Genomic DNA, 17981 nt, shown 5'->3' on the forward strand with positions numbered 1-17981 from the left:
ACAAGTGGTGGCAGAACTATTGTAGAATCAGCCCCCCCCCCCCTCCTTTTATTTTCGCGACAAACCTTTCTCTTAAATTTACATATAACAAAGTTAAGAGTTGTGCCCCCCCCCCCCCCCCACTTTTTGGGAGCATGTAAAAGGTTTAAGTGAAAATATGTAAATTAACAGTAAAAATCTAAGGCATAGCTAGGTTTACTAAACAAAACGAAACTCTACTTAAATTGCTGCACGGAGTTTCCTTAAACTCTGTACATGTACACGGTATAGAAATATGTATATTACTGTTAAAGCTATACACGCTATAATTTGCGTCAATTTTGAATGACAGTGAAAACGCATGTGTTTGTCTACTTATAAAAGTTATCCTTAATCTGTAAATTACAAGGGTGAATTCCATCTCGTTACAAAGATATAGATTTTTAATTGTTTATTTTCCTGCCAGGAAAATATACCTTTTCATGAAGAGCAAACCGACCTCATTGCGCATGTCCACGGAGAACTAGGTGGTCGTTATTGTTTGCCTACTTAAATTTCCAACTTGATTTTTAATATGCTTAACAGTTGTTAATTTGAAATACATACATGTATAATGAGTAAAATACGCTTGCCATTCACGATACCCTTACTTCTGCATTAACACTTATAGGATCTATAAATAGCACATAGGGGAAAAACACAGGTCTACGTCATTTTTTTAAAGGAAGTATTCATATCTACTCACAGGCTTGTATTTTTTTCTTTTGTTTGTACTCGTATATCGGACAAACTTATGCTTTACTGAAAATATCCTTTCCTTTGTGAAACTATCACAATTATGAAGATGTTGACCCTTCACCAGTTTTGGTATGATAGGCTAAATTTAGCTGTCGATATCACGTGATAGATTGATATTCACGAGGAGGCATTACTTTCCTGGCAGGAAAATAAATATTTTTTATTGTTTAATATTTGATGTATTTGTTACGTGATCGAATTGAGCATTATAATTAACAGAATAAAGGTAACTTTTATTAATAATCAAACACATACATTTTCCCCTTTATTCAAAATTGACGCAAATTATAGCGTGTATAGCTTTAATACATGAAAATTCCGATTCCATTCCTTCACCATTTTTCTGGGGATTTCGAATTTCAGCTTTTAATTTTGATTTTGGTCACATATTAAAAATAGTAATGAATAGTTTGAACGGATTTCGTAAAACTTTGCAGGCATTTAGAACACACTGTACTGGCGTGCGACCAGTTCTCGCCGAGTACCATATCTCGCCAGTACATTGTGACGTCATTTTATCAACACATAAAATTATAGACGAAAAATGACGTCACAATGTACTGGCGAGAAATGGTACTCGGCCAGAACTGGTCGCATGCCAGTATAGATATGAATATTACCAGGAAATTCCGATTTCATCATTTTTCTGGGATTTTCGGCCCTTTTGAACTTGGAATTTTGGCCACTTGCATACAGATATGAATGGTTTGCAAGTGCAATTTCTCTTTAGCCGCTCCAACAAATTGTAAAACTTTGTTGGAATTTGGGACACATTCATTTTTTTCCTGGAAATTTCAGTTCTTTTCAATTTAGTTTTTTATTGTTGTTAGAGACAAAAGTATAGATGTGCATACGTGCATGAATTTTGCTAATTATGCTCCTTCGTTGAATTATTTTGAGTTAATGCGTATCTTACCTTGCCATACATTATGTGTACAGTAGCACTGGAAATGTGACCTTGCTCACTTTTTCTTTCATTTTAAAAATGTTCGCTCCTCTCTTTTTGGTTAACTATTTTATGTCACATCTTCTCCACAGGGATCAAGCCCGTTTTAAGGTCAGACGACACGTTCCTCAATTTTAGATAACTTTTTCAAGGAATTTGTTAATGGTTTACTACTACTCTGACAAGCTTTCTTGCAAAAAATTAGGATACATTAACAGGCATTTCTGCAAAATACTAGAGTATACAATTTCGTATATAATCTTCTTGAAAATACACTTACTTGAATTGCTGATATAAAGATAAATACATTTATCACATGTTTATCCCAATATACGGTGGATAATCATATCACTCATGGGATAAATTTTTGATATTCCACTGTGTGTTCTTACGCCACGTGACGTCATAGTTAATCATTACGTAGGTTTAGACGGTTGATTGACGTAGAATGAAAAAGTAAATAATTAATTCAGTTGAGGGGTGTTGAGATATAAATTTTAAACATTTAATGTTGTTTCAGTTATTTGTCATGAATTCATAAAAAAATGTTCGAAAATGAATGTATGTTTGTTATACTTCAAGGAACTTTTTTTCCATGCGTAACGTTGTTGACGTGCTGTAAATAATGTGTTGTGCGGCTCACAATCACAATTTTTACAGAAAAAGTTGGGATTAACAAAATACTTCGTAAAACATGTGATAAAAAGAATCTCTCATGATTTGCGATGGTATATGATTTTTATCGCAAATCATGAGAGAACCTATATATACATTACAGCACAATTCACTATTTTGGAATTCTATCGCTTCTAGCATTGAGCGGCTACGGTTCTAACCACTCGGCCATTTAGACACATAACCACATCCAATTAAATTTTAAACTTAACATTAATCTCAATGACCTATCAACACAGGAGCCAAGCCCGTTTTAACATCAATTTCAATGTAACCATAAATAAAGAAAGGGGTCGAACTCTGACCCAGATAAAAAAAACTACCAGCTCGCTTCAAAAGCCTAATAAATCAATTAATTTTTAAAACACTCGCATTATGCATGTATTTTTCAGAAAAGTAATGTCTGAGATACATCATGCCGAATTTCAAGTTGATGGGGCTTACAATAGCGGAGATATACGTCATTATTCTCTCGAAGCCGCCAGTTTATTTTACTCGAACATTTACCGGTCCATGGCTCACGATGGGATTTTGCCTATGACAACAACAGTATTGCAACAAGTCGAGAAACAATATCACTAATCTATTGAAATCTTACATCAAAAGGTCAAGAAATAATGATCTCAAATTTTTGCCTAAAATTAGCTTATATTATGTCATATTTCAAGACCTTGATATGAGACATTAAAAGTTTGTCTATTTGTATGCAAAGTTTCGGAGAGATGGCATTAGTACTAATATTTTTTAATTTGCGTTATAATTTGATTACTACAAAATTTTGTAACAATCTCAACATTTGCTGTTGTGTTCATTATGAACTGGCATTTGAAGCCAACAGTAAAGCAAGGTTTTTTAAACTTTGACTTAAATATATTACTTTTAATTAGGCATTACATGCGTTCAACTTCGTACTGTATTGAAATCATAACTAAATAATAGTTTAAACTATAAATATTTGATTGATTTCTTCAAATAATCAATTTCCATATTATTTTAATAAATCAGTATACTAAATTTCATCTCAATACGCGCAAACTCTGTGGAAAAAATGAACGGAAACTATTGGTGGTCCGACCGACAGCAGCAATGCAACAATATGCCCTCCCGTTTTTGAAGGGGGGCGGGGGGGGGGGATAATAAATGAACATCTTAGGTTCCCATCTTTATATCTAAGATGTTTTCGGATGATTGACATTACTAATATTTCAGGTTCGAACATCTTTAATTATTTTGATGATATGATACTGAATTGACCTCCGGGAAGAAAACAAAATGTGCGACGTTAAAATAAAATACACAACTTTCTTGATTCACTCAGGTCCATTGTCAATAGGACAAGCCTCACTTATATGCAATCCTGCGTAACAACTGTTACTTATTCGGGGATATTGCCAAATATAGTGTTCTACAAGCTTGTCTGCATTTCCCCTTCATACCAACTAATAAATCAAAGTACTGAAGTACTGACGGGAGTTGATTTTATCGATTGTTATTTATTTTAAAATTAACGAATAATGCGATGTTATTTTGCGTGGCAAGTAAATTCCTATAAGTATTTGAATTGCGCACATTTTTATAATCTGAATCCTACAGGAATTTCGTGAAAACCCAATAACAATCATGATGTGTAATATTCAAAGAATTATTCCATCTAACTATGTATTAGTAATCGAAATAGTTATGAGAAATTGTATGGAGCCAAGCAAAATTGAACTCTACTTTCGTTCAACCACTCTCGGCTGTATCCGTTAATCTCCGACAAGCAAGATCGAGAGACTCTATGCTTGTCGGAGATTTACGGAGACAGCCGGGCGTCTGGTTGAACGAGACTATATTGAACTCTGATTTGAACATATTTTATATGTAAATAACACAAAAGGATTGGAAACAAGTTCTTGCAACTTACACGTTCCTCCTCCTAATTGAACTCTGGCGCAGGAATACATAAAATGTACTTCAAAAAATATCTAAATTGTTCGTACCATTTAAAATCTGACTATTTAAAGGTATCTATAAATGAGTTTCCTTGAAGAACAATGCTTAAGAACTCATTACATCGAATTTATTGATTAGAACTAAATGTCAGCAGTGTTGATTTGTGTTTAGGTCCTAAGTTTCACTTTCGGTTTGCCTGAGTAACTGCATAGAAGAGTTGATTAAAATCAACTCCCAAAAATTGAGTGCACATATTTAGAAAAATACGCTTATAAGTGTTAAAAATTTCAGAATTGTTGTCCAATATAGAAATAAAAATAATGCTGTATATATCATGTTGGTCCGGCACTTCGAATATCGGGAACAATCATTGAGCAAAAAGCGTTCACAATCCCTATTTTTTTTTGAAAATCTATTTTTTTAAACCCCAAAACTGTATCACCGTGTAAAAATGTCCATATTTTCAGAAACTTGAGCTTCAAAATACATGGTCTGATTATCAAAACTAAATTAATATTTCTGCTAAGGGCCACCTTAAACAAAAAAGACAAACCATTACTATAAACTTTTATTTATTGTGCAATATTGGTACTCGTGATTCATTCAATCAAATACATTCATTCTGTCATTGATATACCTTGACAACAGCCAGCTGTTGTCAAGACAACAAAATATCACAGATACATCAAATGATAAAAATCACACAGAAAAGACGGAATCAGCATCGTCCATTTACAAACCATTTTAAAATGACATCTTGTTTGAAATCCGCAGCTTCTGAAAAAGAAAACCTTCAATAGATGTGCACATGATCAACAGACGGAAAAGGAAATCGCTTAGTCTCCTTCAATCCTAACTCAACAAAAGGAAACCCTCCACTAGACACACCCTCCACTACCATACCCCCTCGATGATCAACTCTTGTACACAAACATCGGTAAAGGCAAACCAGTTGTTCATTATCTGGATTAATGTTCATTCAGGAACTAAAAATATTTAGGGGTAAAATCTACCTGAAAATAAATATTATTTAACCAACACAACAAAAGAAACGTTATTTGACAAAGTTCATGATATCCCTCTTTCCTGAAACCACTCAGCAAACACTTGGTTTGGATGGCACCACGGGTACTGCTATTTCCTCCATCCACTTCCTGACGGTCAACAAAACTTTTACACTTCCCACACACACACAAGAAGAACTATCCTGGCAACTTTCAACAAAGTCATATATCACAAATTAAAAAGACAGATTTTTACATTACATCACATGCAGACAAGAAAATTATTCACAATGTTCATTCACGCATAAAGACTGGTTCATTCTATGGATCCTGACTGAACTTGCTACAACGTCCAAAGTAAGCACAGAACGGCTCCCTGGGGCTCCTTGGTATGTGAATGGGAGCTACATCTCGTCACCATGACTAGGGTCATGAAGAGGAGATGTAGGACACCACGGCGGTGGCAGGATCCTCTTCCTTGGATGGAACATGGCCTCTACAACTTACACATCCAGCTAACCAGACCTGGGTGACCAGTGATACAGCAATCCACATAAACTTCTCCCCTTGAACATTTGTAATATGCATTAGGCTTTACATGGGCTAATAGAATGGGAGTAAATGGGGACTTTGGCCGTCGGCTTGGTTGGGGCTCGCTGGGGTTCGCAAGGACCATCTTGATATCGGATAAAAGCATCCCGACTGATTTATTCTTACAAAGGGCCTCATACTGCTTGAAGAGCAGTGGAGCTTAATTTACAGTCCAATTTGGTATTATCTGCACTAAAAACTGCACCCTTCTCTTTAAGAAACTGGAAGCAGTCTTCCGAGTTGGAGAAGCCTAACTCACTCTGGACAAAAGATACTCCTACCATTGGTCGAAATCTACATTTATTGATTGGGATGATCAGCAGGTTGATGAAAAGGTCAACAAATGAAAAAGAAAATAGAAGTTTTATGTTAACAACAAACAATAGTCAAGTTAAAGAACAACAAAATCTCTTGAAAAAAATAAAGTATCTATCCAAAATTCACATAAAATAATTTTCTTTAAACTTAAATTTCCCCACAACAAAGTATGTATCCATTAACACAACCTAATTAATAATTATGATTGTGGTCAATTTTATAACTTACCCTATACATACCTTTGGTAAAATCGTCATTACTGGAAACAACTTTTTTTTATTTAGATTTAATTTTTTAGTTAAAATCAGTTCAAAAATTTCTCAGATTCATATCAGAAGTGCACCGAATAAATGTAATATGATATTCAAGTTATACTACGCTAGTACTTTTTACCGATTTTCAAAATTTAAAACTTTAATTTGATAAAATCCCTCTTTCTCTTTCATAATTACGAAACAAGCCAGTAATAAAACTAGAGATACGTACACTTTGGTGATGCTCCTGAGAGCCATTTTTCTCGCTCTTTCTACAAACCAGTCTAACAGGTAGCCTGACATTTTAGGAGCACTCTGATACAAAACAAAGAATTTGTGATAATTATTTAATGCCCAAGCTGATCTGACTTTCAAGGCATGCTTTATGCATGGATCGTTTCTATGTTCGGGAGTAAGAGATGCCAAAGCTGTCGTCATGTCTGAAAAAAGAGTCAAGGTCCTTCTTCTTAATAAGACAAACATTTAAAAGAAATATGTATACTCCCCCCAATTCAATACTAAAATACAAATAGAACTCATGAAAAGGATACCAAGCGTATTGGAAGTAAAGAGGTAATATAGTATGCGGTAGGCTGTGAATTCCAAGTTGTTTCCCTGTATCCCTTCATTGTACAACAGCTTTAGCTGTGTCTGGCACTGGTTGAATTCTTCATGGTCTCCCTGTAGATATAACAATCTTTAATCAATAAGGTGGCAATGCACAATCCATTTGGGTTTTGAACAATGTAAACAAATAGCTAAGGATTGTAAAAAGTTCACATTTATTCATTCAAATAGTTTCTGAACACATGTTTGTGAACTTTTTTTTACTTTTGCATTCAGCCCTTCAAGATGATACTTGACTTGCAAGAACATCGTACACAAAGAATGCAGAGTATACCAAAATCAAATCTTTAAAATATGTCAAACAAAACATTCATTTCATGAACAGAACTTTTGTTCCTAATACTTGTAGAATCCTAAATGATTGTGAAAGTTTGACCTGACCTTCTCCATAGCAATCCTGGCATGAGTCTCATACACCCTCACTGTAAACTCATCTCGAATTCCCTGGACCTGTCAACAAATGAGAGATCATTACTATCATTGTAACAATATTATCAGCACAATAAATATTTCCTGACAAAATTTGTTAGACTGCTATACATAATTTTCATATGAAAGAAAATGACACAGTATAAGCTGCCTATTACTGTAGCATTCAGCCCTTCAAGATGAACTCAATGAGTGAGGACATCGTACACAAAGAATGCGGAAAAAACCCTGCAACTGACCCCAATGTAAATGCACTACTCTTATATTGATATATTTACATGTCTGTGAAAACACTAAGAATCAAATTTTAAACATACAGTCCATTACAATTCACCACGATTCATGCATGCCAGAGAAAAAGTTTATGAGTTAGCCATACCGTCAGATCTTGTCTTATGGATTTCATCTGCTCACACGCATAGCGGTAATCTGCCTTGGTCTTCCAATCATCCATCACCATGGCCAGAGACTTCTTGAGGATCGCTGGGGGTCGAACCTGCCACGCTTCAGGTGCCTGAAACATTTACAGGTCATATTGATCTTGCAGACAACAATGAAGAAAGGAAATGCACGGAAATGCACCCTTCTTCAATAAATACGTACATGTAACTAAAACATACCTTGGTAAGTCTTAAGTAACGTTTTTCCAGATCCTCACATGTTCCAACAATGTTAAAACTTGTAAGATCCAGATCTTCTTCATCCAAATTCTAGAAACAAAAGGAACAATTTTAAAATTAATCCCTAAATCATCAGCTTCTTTGATGACATGCACTGATTAAAATATGCTACATTATCAAAGAATGAACTTGTTGCATTTTTTTACACTTACATCAAAATTGTTGATATTCAAGGTTAGCTCAGCCTTCCTCTTCTTGGCATCACCTCCTAAATGGTGGCCAAATCTAGCAGCTCGCTTCAGAAGCCGAGCAGCTTTTTCTGGATCATCATCTTCTTCCTCAGGAACAAATACACTGAAAATACCAAACAGAAAACAATAAATATAACCTCTCAGATCTTAAGTATAAGCAAACCAACAATGGGAATATACAATGGTTTGCTTACTTTTTGCCACGTTTCTTGATATTTTTGGCATTTTTCTGGAATTTGTTTGGGGTTTTGCCTTTTCCATCCTTTTTATCAGCTTTACCTCTGCCCCGTCCCTGACCTCTTTGATTTTTACCTCTTCCTCTTGGGCTACTCATAGAACCCCTCAAACTCATGAACGAGGACGTACTTCTTGAACTTGTTGAAGAATTGCTGTCATTGCTGCAATCATACAAGTAGGATAGAGCTAGTTTCTTACTAGCGAAACAATGATAAATAGAAATGCAATGTTGAATTCAAGTAAATAGTACCTGCTGTGTCTTCTTCTACTTGAACGGTCCTTCCGATCTTTTTTTCTCCTTGGTGATCTTGAACATGACCTTGAAGAGTCGTAACTGTCACTGGAAACAGACCTTGACCTCCTGTAAGTTGGTACCCTGTCTCTGCTATACAGACTCCTCACTGGGCCTTTGGAGGGAGATTGAGCACCCCTCCCTCGAGCTCCTCTACCCCTACCTCTACCCTCTCCCCAGCGCTGTTTTCCTAACAGTTTCTGTGTCTGATTTAACCCCTCAATACTACAAATAACAAAGAACATAAATATTACATTAGTTCATTGAAAAACAAGAGAAAAGCTGTCAATGTGACAGCTAACTGGGGTTTCTGTTGTGTGAACAGTATCTATAATCCATTTGGCAACCCTGAATTTATAAACATTACCTATTCACAAAAATTGGTTACTCTATATGCAATATTTTTGTCAAAAAACCAACGAAGTTCAACAGCTGATATTTTTTTCATAACTAATCAGAAATCAAAATCCTAGCAATAACACCTCCGATATATGTACAATTGATCTGAAAAGAACAATTTCCTATCTTGAAAACTGTAGGAGATAGCCACACAATAGGGGTACCCTATTATTTTGCCATTAAATGAAAAACTTTCTCTGGAAAAAATTATTTGTAAAAAATTCTTTAATTTTCTTGAACAATCCTCAAAATCAGTTTGCTATATCCACAAATTTGCTAAAGTCAAGTTTGTTACAGTTGAAAAAAAATGCTAGGATTTGTAAAGAACTTGCAAAGGCCTCCACAAAACTTTGCTATATCTATGATTTCGCTATATTGGTGTTCGAATTAACAAATTTTGCTGTACAGGACTCAAAAAATCCCTAAACATCAATTTATTTTTGTTTTTTCTTTTACAAAAAGAGAAATATTTAATGAAAATAAAAAGATGTTGGACATTAACTGCATTAAAAAAAATACTGTGTTAAAATGCAGTGTGCGAAATTAACAGTAGACCGATAGACAAAATCTATAGAAAATATGCCCGGTCTATAGTAACTCGAATATCTGTAGACCAACTTGTCTATAGAACAAACGCAGCCTGTCGTCTAGTCGATTGAACGTTTTACTCAATACCTTTTTAAATACACTGCGATAAGAAGCAGAATGTAATTGCCATGTGCTATTTAAAAGTCAAAAACAATATTCAGAACATGTCATTTTTTGACAAAATGAAGTATTCACAAGGTGCTAGACCTGGGAGAAAAAAACTGGATAGTCATACACCATTCTAGTTTTCGCATTCGTGAACCCAGACTGCACATCTGGAATTCATGACCGACATTTAGTTTTCCTTACGTTGTCTTAGATTCTGCGCTTTTGTATCGTGTTATCTACAGTATTCAAGGGAAAAGGGTATTTTATATATCTATTTTCCTTTACTTTATCTGAGTTTATTTGATTGGTATTACAAAATAATCATTACAAGGCAATGTCACTGTGTATGGGTTTAGATCCGAGCACCCTTCACCATGTTCTATAGAAAGAGTTTCTATTGTGTTGTGAAGTACCAGATTATTTCACCATGTTCACCCTGAATAAAATTACAATACAAATAAAGAATAATATTTGTTGTTGTTTTTGGTCTACAGGAAATCAGTCAGGTCTATAGATTTTGAAAATGTTGTAGACCGATTGTCTATAGTACAAAAAAGTTAATTTCGCACACTGAAAATGATAGTAAAAAAAATCTTAGTCATATTTCAGGCCATCTAAGGATGACTGATCTTTTATGTTTTAAGTCTGCATGCCTATTCTCAGTCTAATATACTTCAAGCTTTAAAGGTAAAATGTGAAGAGAATGTAATCTAACACAGATTACTAACATGGGCAGTGGTTCCTTTTCCCAGTCTACTGCCCAAGACTCGCTTTTGGCAAAGGCTGATGTCAGTTTCTGTTTCAGCACTGCTTCCATCTGATCTTTACAGCTTTCAGGCACACTGGCAAATGCTCTGTGCACATAATTCCTATAAGAGAGGGCAAAACAGTTTCATATTAGTCATTGTAGAAAAGTTTTTGAAAATATTTTTCATTGAACTTTATTTAGTAGCTTTAACAATTCTCTTACTTTAAGTCCTCTGGCCATTCTTGAACAGAAGGTTCACCTGATTTTGATGCATCATTCAGATTTTTTTCTTCACTGCAAGAAATTATGATAGCTTGTTAATATTATCACTTTTACCATTCAAAAAGATTCATTTACAATTTACACTTAGCTATACAAAGTTTTTGAAAACTTTATTTAAACAAGGAGGACAATAGTCTTACTGGACTAATCTAATTCTTACAGAACTCATAGCCAAAATAAGCATGCTAACGTTTTTATTCAACAAGATATACTGGAATCATCAAGTCCAATAATTGTTTGACCTTAACACTTCAACTTATCACCAAAAAATCACAAATCAAAATGAAAATAGAAATAAATTCACTACATGTCTCTTAAAAGTCACATTTTTCTTTTGGTTTCACTGGCTTATAATAATAATCAGCCATTCAACATGTGAATAGTTAATGCTATGTAGAGCTGAAATAACTACCATAAATCAATATTTGTAGCTGCTATTCTATTCGTTTTTGTATATTCGAAGACATTGTCTGCAAAGTAGTATTTATGTTTGACAGCTCATATGACTTTGTAACTGCATGTATAGATGTCATAAACATGTCAGCTTGACTTAATGTATCAGTATCCATTGAATTTCATTTTTATTTTATTTTTATGCAAAAGATTTTTTTAAAAATAACATCTCAATCAATTACTTAAAAATGCAAAAAAAAAATAGGTGCGTTTCCTATTTCATCAAATTTCAAAATAGGGTAGGTAGGTCGGCTTTCTTTATTTTTTTTCTAAATGAGCTTTTAAGTTTTCCCCTTTCCTAGCATATGATTGTTCTATACAAAATGTATTTTACAGGTGGGCCAATTGTGGATAGTGTCAACTGTTACAAAATTAAAGCTTTCTTAAATCTAAGATTAATTTGGAATGTATATACGAAGATTTTATTTTCAGGTAAATAGAAATTATAAATATGACAGCCACTATAGATTAACAGAGTATAATGCTCATTACCACAAATATTTTATATAGTAGTTATAAGTTCTATTTTCCTGGTCAACTGACATAACAGTAGAGATTAATATCATATCTGTAGGTGTTGAATTCAGAAACAGAGGAAATTCTGGTTGATCAGAAGAGAGCCTTAGAATTAAATCTTTTCAATAATTTTTTTAAAAAAATGAATACATAATTAATGGTTTAGGACTAATTTTAAAAATTTCATTTGCAATTGAAATGCAGCATTTTAAAATCATATTCATATAATGTGAATGATTGTCAGGCCTATATATTCAAAGACTTACGATGAAAAAAAATTTGCCTCTGCTTTTTTCATGTACATCTTTATATTAATTTATAACACATAACTGCCCTAAGAAAATATTTATTGCATTGATAATTTAGCTAAAATAACCAAGGATAACTTTCATCCATGCTGTCAATCTGCACTAAGAAATCTTTACAAGAGGCCCATGGGCCACATCGCTCACCTGAGGAACAAGAGGTATGATAAAATCAGCTCAATGGAGTCATAATACAAACTATCTGGACAATGTACAATAATTCATGTAAATCCTGTATAAATAAAATCCATTTTCCCCTGGATATTCTTATGTTTATAATCATTAGTCCCTTTTCTAACAGGATGATTTTATAGTCATATCATATGTTGAGTATTGCAGATCTAAAAAAGATCCCTAACAATAGTTTATATATGGGATATAAACGTACATCAAACTCTGAACCTTCTCGTGAGGCCAAAGAATTGTCCTGGGGCCAAAGTCTTAACAATTATAAAGAATCATCTGGCTGATTAGTTTTTGAGAAGATTTTTAAAGATTTACCCTATATATTCCTTTGTTAAACTTTGACCCCCCCCCCCCCCCCCCCCATTGTGGCCCCACCCTACCCCTGGGGATCATTATTTTCACAACTTTGAATCTACACTACCTGAGGATGCTTTCACACAAGTTTCAGCTTTCCTGGCTGATTAGTTTCTGAGAAGAAGATTTTTAAAGAATAACTCTGTTTATTCCTATGTAAAACATCGACCTCCCATTGTGGCCCAAACCTACCCCCAGGGGTCATGATTTTCACAAATTTGAATCTACACTACCTGAGTATGCTTCCACACAAGTTTTAGCTTTCCTGGCTAATTAGTTTCTGAGAAGAAGATTTACTGTATATAATCATATGTTAAACTTCGATCCCCCATTGTGGCCCCAACCTACCCCCAGGGGTCATGATTTTCACAACTTTGAATCTACACTACCTGAGGATGCTTCCACACAAGTTCCAGCTTTGCCGGCGAATTAGTTTCTGAGAAGAAGATTTTTAAAGATTTACTGTATTTATTCCTATGTTAAACTTCGATCCCCCATTGTGGCCCCACCCTACCCCCGGGGGTCATGATTTTCACAACTTTAAAATTTACACTACCTGAGGATGCATCCACACAAGTGTCAGCTTTCCTGTCTGATTATTTTCTGAGAAGAAGATTTTTAAAGATTTACTGTATATATTCCTATTTAAAACGTCGATCCCCTATTGTGGCCCCTCCCTACCCTCGGGGGTCATGATTTTCACAAATTTGAATCTTCACTACCTAAGGATGCATCCACACAAGTGTCAGCTTTCCTGGCCGATTAGTTAAGAAGATTTTTAAAGATTTACTTTTTATATTCATATGTTAAACTTTGACCCTCCATTGTGGCCCCACCCTACCCCCAGGGGTCATGATTTTCACATCTTTGAATCTACACTACCTGAAGATGCTTCCACACAAGTTTCAGCTTTTCTGGCCGATTAGTTTCTGAGAAGATTTCTTAAGAGTTACTCTATATATTCATGTTAAACTTCGACCCCCCATTGTGGTCCCATCCTCAGGTGAGCTAAAAAGGTTAAGTTTACAATTCAATAAGTGGGTTTCTGGAAGAACAGATTTTGAAAATTTTCGTAATAAATATTGACAATTTTTTATACTTTTTTAATCTTTAGCTTTTAAGATCTGTGTACAAACATAGAATTGTGAGCAAATCTCTGTATCTTGCTTATAATTCGAAGCTTAACACTCAAATATGGTTAGTAAATAGAAATTGTAAACAACATGCACTACATGTATAACAAATAAAGAAAACAATTTATTTTTTCGAAATGAATCATATATATATACATGGATATACCTACATATTTCCGTAAGCGATATTAAACTCTATTTAAACTGAATAAACTAGAGAAAATGCCGAGCATCTCAACAAAACCTATTGCATTAATCTACCATTACGCAAAAGATAATGCCGAATTACCGATAGAATGAATTGTATTTCAGTACCCCTACATCAGACTTTGCTTAATATGCGCAGGTAAACAGTTAACGTAACTGTTTGATTTACCGAAGTCTCTGATTGATTTGATACGAAAAATCACGAAATACAGACGATAGTTTCCAGGTTACAAAGCATAAATAATGAAAACGAAACGAAAATCAGAACAAGCTAACACCAACGTCATGTGTGAAACTGTCAACGCATTGAAATATTTAGCCTCAATTTACTTCACAAAATCGGCACCAATATATTTTTCATGTTTCAAAACTTCCCTTCATACGCGAACTGTTGCACAACAAGCAAATTCATCATAGTCAGATCGACCCTTTTTCGTATAATGTCATGGCTGCTTTAAACAAAGAACCTCGTTTTAGAAGTATGGAATACGAGTCTTGGTAAAATGGGTATGCAAACCCGGGCCGTGGCAAAATAAATGCCAGGGCAGATCGGCAATTGTCAATTCCAATTACGCATTATTTTGCAGCAATATCTACAGCGAATACAAATATACTAGTCCATCAAATATCCTGAAATTTTAATGAGATTGGCAGATTAATAACTGCCAATCTTTTGTTTTGCCCAGGCCAAGTCTTGCCTACCCATTTTACCGGATGCCGAGCCCGATTGAAATACGCCTTTCCTTTATTATTATTTTCGTAATAACTTCGATTTGAAACAAAATTACCACTTAATTTTTGCAATTTATATTTTCCTTTCCATAAGGATAATTTATGCTAAACTACGTTGAATTTGCCTCGGTAGTTCTTGAGAAGAAGATTTTTAAAAATGCACCCCCCTTTTTCTACAGTTTCAAGGTTTTCTCCGCTTTGAATACAGATCGGACTTTAATTTTTGCAATTTATATTCGCCCTCCCATAAGGATGCTTTGTGCCAAATTTGGTTGAAATTGGATAAGCAGTTTTAGAGAAGAAGTTCAAAATGTAAAAAGTTTACAGACGGACAGACGGACGGACGGACAGACGGACGACGGACAAAAAAAATGTGATCAGAATAGCTCACTTGAGCTTTCAGCTCAGGTGAGCTAAAAATGCTTTGATAAGTGGTGTTTTCTATTGAATTGTTACAAGCGTTTTTAAAACTCTGATTTGTAAAGACTCTATTGTTTAAACCAATTACGGTTAGTAATCTGGATTTGGAATAAAAAGTGTTAGGGTCGGGGCATAAAAAATAGGGTCGGTCGGGAAACCGGAAACACACATATTTTTTTCTTTGGCCTATATATATAAAATCAGTACACACCTTTGTTTAGAAGACACAGTGTTGTTGGCTGATGCAGACATCATTTGTTGATTGATCTGTTTTTGATTCTCCATGCTCTTCACCTTCTGTGTATATGGTGATTGGAATCTTTTCTGTCCAGAGAATGGTTGGGCTGGTTTTAATCCTTTTTTGGGAAGTTGAAATCTAATTCCATTTGCACCAGGAGGATCTAAAAGTGTTTACAAACACAAAATTTAACAATTTTTTAAAGCTCTGAATATCTCATATTATATGTTAACTTGCATAGAAATGCTTTTCAAATATACAGTATTTCATTACTTTATACAGAGTCATTTTCACCCCATGTAATTTTCCCCCTTTATACACTTGCAAGCAATTTCGCTATCTTGAATTTGTCCAGACACAGTTGCATTTAAAGAGAGATAATATGAGACATAGAAATTCATCCAATTATAAATTTGCTCGCTAACAAAGAGGGTCAGAATAAAATGGGGAGGTGGGGGGGATATTTCCCATTATAGTGTTGGGGGGGGGGGGGGGGTCCCTGTATAGTGTATCATGTAGTGATTGATTTTTCCTTACTTCTTGGCCTGTGTTGAAAGTTGTGGAAAGACTGGGGTTTAAATTGTGGTGGGGGTGGCCGTTCCTTGGAGTTTCCAGGGAATCTTGGACCACTATTGTCTGCCCCTGATGCGTCTTGTCCAGGTGGTGGTGGGGGCGGTGTGTACATCTGTTTTAATGCAAGAATAGTATATGATTAAAGGGACAAAAAACAATGCAAACTTTTACTTTAGATTCATTTAAGAAAAAATGCCAACCATTTGATTTGGCATCGGGGGTTGCTGTCTGAATGGTGGATATCTTGGTGGCATAGGTCCAGGTCCCATTGGGCCACCCATATTGTTTACTCTGAAATGTTAGAATATTGCACATTACTTTCAAAAATTTCTGTAAGTTGAAAAAACAAAACAATATTAAGGCAATACTATAATACTCACTGATTCTGGAAGTACGACACTTGTTGGTAATAGTATGCAGCATTTGGATTATTGGAAAATACATTCATATGGGCGTTATTCTGTATAGAATTTTCTTGGTTGCTTTTGTTTTTACTGCTTTCTTCTTGTGCTTTTTCTAAAGCTTTCCTTGCCTGTGCCCAATGAGGATTTTCGTTACTAGAATTATTAGAAGGTTCATATTGCTGGGACCTGTGAATAATAAAAATTCATAACAAATTTCAGTACGGAATGTGAATATACAATTACGCCTACCAGTTGGTCAGCTAAACCTCTCAAATAGAGAAATAATAATTTTTTAAAAAATTAACAAAACACACAGCATGGTCACAAAAATGGCGGATATCTCAAGTGACTTTCATGTGATGGTGAAATACAAAATTGAGCTAACGATACTACTTCAAAACGATATTTTACCATAAGGCCGCTTGAGTTGCCTGATTTGGCTGTGTTTGTTGCCATGGGGTCGTCATTTTCTTTCTCTTTATCTTAAAATATATATGGGACGTTTCGCCAACAGTATACTTCTGGTGATAATGACGTCATGGACTAGCTTTTCTCGGATTGGCTATTCTATTATATGTCTATTAACCCAAATAGATCGCAATGATCCTAAATAGATCCCAAAAAATAGACAGATTATCGGTTACTAACTAGCACGTATTAACCAAAAAAGAAAGCATATCACTGTTCAATGTTGCATCTGTTTACTAAATCGTTTTCAATCATTATTAAACAATTGAGTAAAAGAATGTAAAGTATTGTTATTTTGTCGATTGTAGGTTGTATAGGCACTCAGTCTGTTGAACTGAACAGATTGATTAAGAGTGATGTATTATTCATTACAATTCTATTATTTTGAAAAACTTTTCAAATAACTTAAAAGGACTTGGACACGATTTGACTTAAAATCTTCAAATTTTATTTTTCCATTTTCAATGTTTATCCTGATAAATATAGAAGTTTATCATGTTATGTCAAAATTTGAAACTCAAATATCAAGTTATAAGCAAGATACAGACCAGGCTGAAGCTAGCAGCCACTAACAGCAGCCACTAAGACCGTAGAAGCTAGCAGCCAATAAGGAAATTCATCAAAGTACTGAGCGTACTCGATTTTTTTTTTAATTTTACTTAATCGTCGACAGCTCAAATATTGTCATTTTTACAAATTCGTTGTATTGGTGTAAAATTCAATCAAATGAAACTTTTTCTGTTGATAATAGTATTTATAAGAAGATATTTATTTGGTTTAAATTGTTTTTTACAAGTCATTTTGTCTAAGAAATGGTAATTCTCTACATTACATTTTTGTAAACAACTATGAGACTCGAGCTTTGTTTACATAAAGTTCTATCAATTATTACCTCTGTATCTCGCTTGTAA

At 34.5% G+C, this 17981-nt stretch overlaps 1 protein-coding gene across 1 annotated transcript; it reads right to left on the reverse strand.

Moving 5' to 3' along the window:
- Positions 1–4888: 4888 nt before the first annotated feature.
- LOC128166234 (leukocyte receptor cluster member 8 homolog) lies at positions 4889–17151 on the reverse strand. The gene is made up of 16 exons (XM_052831259.1): positions 17014–17151; positions 16579–16788; positions 16399–16489; positions 16163–16310; positions 15599–15788; positions 11022–11093; positions 10780–10920; positions 8915–9181; positions 8622–8825; positions 8389–8530; positions 8177–8266; positions 7936–8070; positions 7509–7577; positions 7052–7181; positions 6733–6940; positions 4889–6222 (listed from the first exon to the last, which is right to left on the reverse strand). The coding sequence occupies exons 1-16, from the start codon at positions 17067–17069 to the stop codon at positions 6063–6065; spliced, it is 2313 nt and encodes a 770-aa protein (XP_052687219.1). The 5' UTR covers positions 17070–17151; the 3' UTR covers positions 4889–6062.
- Positions 17152–17981: the final 830 nt, after the last annotated feature.

Source organism: Crassostrea angulata, chromosome 10, assembly GCF_025612915.1.
Source record: "Crassostrea angulata isolate pt1a10 chromosome 10, ASM2561291v2, whole genome shotgun sequence".
In the NCBI taxonomy this organism is placed as follows: Eukaryota; Metazoa; Mollusca; class Bivalvia; order Ostreida; family Ostreidae; genus Magallana; species Magallana angulata.

Excerpts from the sequence above, each read along its gene's own strand:
- LOC128166234 (XM_052831259.1), bottom strand. The coding sequence starts at position 17,069 with ATGACGACCCCATGGCAACAAACACAGCCAAATCAGGCAACTCAAGCG. Across the intron at positions 16,490-16,578 it reads GTGTCGTACTTCCAGAATCA|AGTAAACAATATGGGTGGCC; the intron begins GTGAGTATTATA and ends CTAACATTTCAG. Across the intron at positions 6,941-7,051 it reads CTTTACTTCCAATACGCTTG|ACATGACGACAGCTTTGGCA; the intron begins GTATCCTTTTCA and ends CTCTTTTTTCAG.